This window comes from Tupaia chinensis, unplaced genomic scaffold (genome assembly GCF_000334495.1).
Source record: "Tupaia chinensis unplaced genomic scaffold, TupChi_1.0 Scaffold000387_1, whole genome shotgun sequence".
Lineage (NCBI taxonomy): Eukaryota > Metazoa > Chordata > Mammalia > Scandentia > Tupaiidae > Tupaia > Tupaia belangeri.
Genome location: NW_006159889.1, coordinates 1,676,611 through 1,680,319, shown reverse-complemented (window position 1 = coordinate 1,680,319; position 3,709 = coordinate 1,676,611). Strand labels below are relative to the sequence as shown.

Below are 3,709 nucleotides of genomic sequence, written 5' to 3'. Positions count from 1 at the left end.
CCGGGGGCAGTGTAGAGGGCGGCCCCAGACTGCAGCGGCTCCACGCAGCCCGGGAAGGCGCCTGGGGCCCGGAACGGAGGACCCCTCAGGCTGCCTGAACAGGAAGGAGTAATAGCAGCGGTGGCCTGACACTTTGGACACCTGCCCAGCCATTTACCTGCTTTGCTTTACCTGGGAGAGACGCAGGAAGGCCGCAGAGGTGCCTGCAGCTCCTGCTCCATGGCCTTCTTCTGTTCCTTGAGCTCTGAGAGAGTGAGCACTGAGACAGTGTCCAACTCTTCTAGAGCCTGTAGCGTGGGGCAGGAAGTGGAAGGTAGCGTGTTCGGGGCCTGCTCAGGGTTCTCACCTGCCAGGGTGGGCTCTCGGGTGGCCTCAGAGGGCTGGTAAGCCCGTGAGTACTCTTCCTCCAGGCAGCACTGCAGGGAGAGCCAGGTCAGTGCCCAGCCCAAGGTGGAGTGGGGTGGGGCAGGGCACAGAGGCCGAGATCCCTGGGGCAGGGCCCAGCAGGTGTCCATGCAAGCCCCTCACCCCAGCTATCCATGAAGGGGGCCCCCAGAGGGACACCAGTCCCACTGAAAGCTAGGTCTGGCAAGATGGTAGCTGGGCTTGTGCCTGTACCCAGGTTGAGGGGAAGGAAGGAGGCCAAGGGCCTGGGAAAACCCAGTAGGTTAATCCCAAACTGCTGACCCTGACTGAAGGGCTCAAATAGAGCCCTGGGCTTCTGGGACTTCACACCCACCCAGTGTGCGCACAGAGGCAGGATCTGTGTGACCTTCGCGTGCACATACGTGCAGACACATGTGCATGAGTTTCGTACACCCAGGTGAGAAGCGTGTGTTACATCAGCAGATAGGCTCTGGGAGAGGCCCAGGGCTGCAGCTCACCTGCAGGATGCAGATCTCCCTTTCCAAGGTACGACACTCCTCCTCCAGGAGGCCCCTGAGATATAAGGAATCAGGTCTCAGTTGGGCCCACCACATCGCCCCAACCTCTGACCTTGCCAGGAGTGCCTCTAGCTCTCCCTTCTCAGCTCACAGGCCCTCTGCTGCTGCCCCAGGCAGGACCTTTCCTCCTGACCTATTCACAGCTCCCCACCCCTCTCTTCTAATTATTGCCCTGGCCCATGACCCTTCTCATCTCCATCCTTGCCACACCACAGCCCTTGCCCTGCTAAAACACTTCCATGGCTCCCCTGTGCCAGGGGAAAACCCTAGGGCCATGGCGTCGGTGCTAGGCGAGCTGGTGAAGTGGCAGCTTAGCCAACTGCAGTAGCTGGCTCTTCCCACCCTCGGCCTTCGGATGTGGGACGCCCCTGCCAACAGGCATACTGCCTCCCTTCACTTCTCTCTCAGTCCCAGCACCTTGAGGTCCACCTGTCTCCTGTCCCGTCTCCACCTCTACACACACACAGGTGCCCCTGGGCCTCACCTCAAGTGTCTGGCAACCTGGTCGATGGTGGACACATTCAGCTGGTTCTCGATAATGCTGAGGTCCCTGTGGCTGCTGCTGGGGGAGAAGGTCAACATCACCCTCCCCCTGGGCTCACCCCAGACCTCCAGGACACAGATGCCACTTCTCCTGACAACTGTGTGTCCTTTCTCACAAAGGCAAAACGAAATGGTACAAAGAGTAGACGTTCTGGAGCCTGGTTTCCTAAAAGGCTCTGTTACCCTTCGCTGTGTGTGACCTTGAGCAAATCACTCTTTCTTTCTGAACTTTTTTTTTTAAAAGAATTACTGTAATAATTTCTTTTAATTTGATCAGAGAGGGACAGAAGAGAGAGGGAAAGTGAGGAAGCAAGCAGTCAGGTCTAGGACGCGAACCACGGTCAGCCATGTGGGAGTCCAGCACCCTTAACCACCACGCCACCCACCGGCCCCTTTCTTTTTGAACTTTAATTTCTTTGTATGCAAAAGGGGGAAGTTGCCCACCGCAAGCAGTCTTGTGAGGATTAGAATAGCCAACAAAATCCAGCCCTGATAGCTTGAAGAAAACACTGGGCGCATGTATGTGCATGCCCCAAATCCCAAAAGGATGGAGAGATGGAGAAGACGGGATTGCAGCTGATCACTTCCCACTGAGGATACTTCCTCCCGCTCTGCCTCACTGGTGAGCATCTACGCCCTCTGATGATTAATATAAAAAGGGGGGGGGAGCAGCAGGTTAAGGTGGCTGGATCCCATATCATAACTGCACAGTTCGAATCCTGGACCTGCTGGCTTGAAAAACACGCTGGGCGCATGTGCATGCATGCCCCAATTCCTGAGAGGAGAACGGAGGAGGACTGAAGCGCTGCCATCTTCCTCCAGGGGATGCTTTCTCACTTTCCCTCTCTGTTTTTTTCCACCGACTGTACTACCTCTAGCAAACAAAAAAAAAAAAAAAAAAATGTTGCTGCCATCCCCTTCATGTGACTTGGTTCCCATCCAGGTATCTCATCCAATTCCATCTAGCAGCAGATACCCCTGCCGCCCTCTGCCCAGCTCTCCCTGCCTCCCCAGCTGCTGTTCTCTAGGTCCCAGGAACTGCCCAATGGGCACAGCAGCCGGCCTTCTTTTCATTTGCCTGGAAAACTCATAATCCAAGATCTGGATTAAACCAGTCCTTCTCTTGCAAGCCTTGTCTGCCTCAGGCTGGGCGGGTGTCTCCTCTGGACTTCTGGACCCGTGGTGTGCTGTTCCCTACCACAAATGCCTGTAAAAGTGTCCAGCCCCAGATGAGAAGCTCCTCCAAGGAGACAGGCGGCTGCCAGTTGCCTGGGGCCCTCAGCCAAGCAGAGACAGCGCCTCCTCTCCTACCTCCACTTTACCTGGGCTCGCCAGCTTTCATCTGGAGTATCTCCCGTTCTGGTAGATCGGGCCTGGGCTCCTCCAGAGCAAAGCGAAGGACCCTGGGGCTATACCCGACCCAAGCCTGGGCCTGGTCCCTGCAGAAGGTGCACAGGAAGGAAGCCGAGGGGCTCCTTTCAGGAAACCACAGGAGAGGTGACGCTGGCTCCTCGTCGGGACAAGGATGGCCACTTAACGTTCAGGGAAGCGGCCCAGGCTGAAATGCCCACCTGCCCTCAAAGACGGCCTTGTGGCGGAGACCTTGGAGCAGCTGCCGGAGTTCCTGGCGCACGAGGTCCCTCAGGAGGGGCGGTGGTGCCAGAAGGGAGGAGGGGTCAGAAATGGGGTGAGAGCCAGGGGCTTGGGAAGATTGAGCATCTTGGAGCAGTGCCCGTAGTGTCGCCACCTGCAAGGAGAGCTGGGACACCTTGGGACTGAGGAAGGAGGTGCTGGGAGTGAGGACCAGGGGAGAGAGGCTTAGGGCGGAGTTCAACGAGACGGCAAGAGCGGACGGTGAGAGCCGACCTGTCCGGAATTGCTGGGCTGGCCAGGGGCCGGAGGAGTTGGGAAATCGCCCGAATCTTGGGGCAGGTCTGGGGCGCGGCCCCCCTCCCGACTCCCCACCTCCGCCCTCAGTTCCAGGCTCAGGTCTACCGCCGCCTCCCCAAGAATCCTCTTCACTTCGGGCCGCTCCTGGAGCGGAACGTGCTCCTCCACCAGCTCCCACAGCGAGTCCCGAGGCATGGCCCGCAGGCCGCCGTCCCCGCTCAGCCCTATGGGACAGCAGGTCAGAGCGCGGGACTCGCCCGGAGACCGCCAGTCGCCCGGGGCCACGCCCCCGCCACGCCCCCCGGGACTTACCAGGCCCCGAGCCCGGCCTC

General features: G+C 58.8%; 1 protein-coding gene across 8 annotated transcripts in view; it reads right to left on the bottom strand.

The window, feature by feature from the left end:
• Positions 1-3,629, bottom strand: part of CCDC24 (coiled-coil domain containing 24) — a 7,326-nt gene extending 3,697 nt beyond the window's left edge. The window contains exons 1-8 of one of the 8 annotated variants that reach the window (XM_014589861.2): positions 3,354-3,629; positions 3,059-3,246; positions 2,810-2,926; positions 1,429-1,506; positions 885-939; positions 347-416; positions 172-244; positions 43-94 (exon numbers count right to left, since the gene is read on the bottom strand). In XM_014589861.2, coding sequence (XP_014445347.1) covers positions 43-94; positions 172-244; positions 347-416; positions 885-939; positions 1,429-1,506; positions 2,810-2,926; positions 3,059-3,246; positions 3,354-3,572 — 852 coding nt within the window. In that variant the 5' untranslated portion in view covers positions 3,573-3,629. The remainder of the gene's footprint in view (positions 1-42; positions 95-171; positions 245-346; positions 417-884; positions 940-1,428; positions 1,507-2,809; positions 2,927-3,058; positions 3,247-3,353) is intronic. The other 7 variants (XM_014589863.2, XM_014589862.2, XM_014589864.2 and 4 more) reach the window with 7 other exon arrangements.
• Positions 3,630-3,709: the final 80 nt, after the last annotated feature.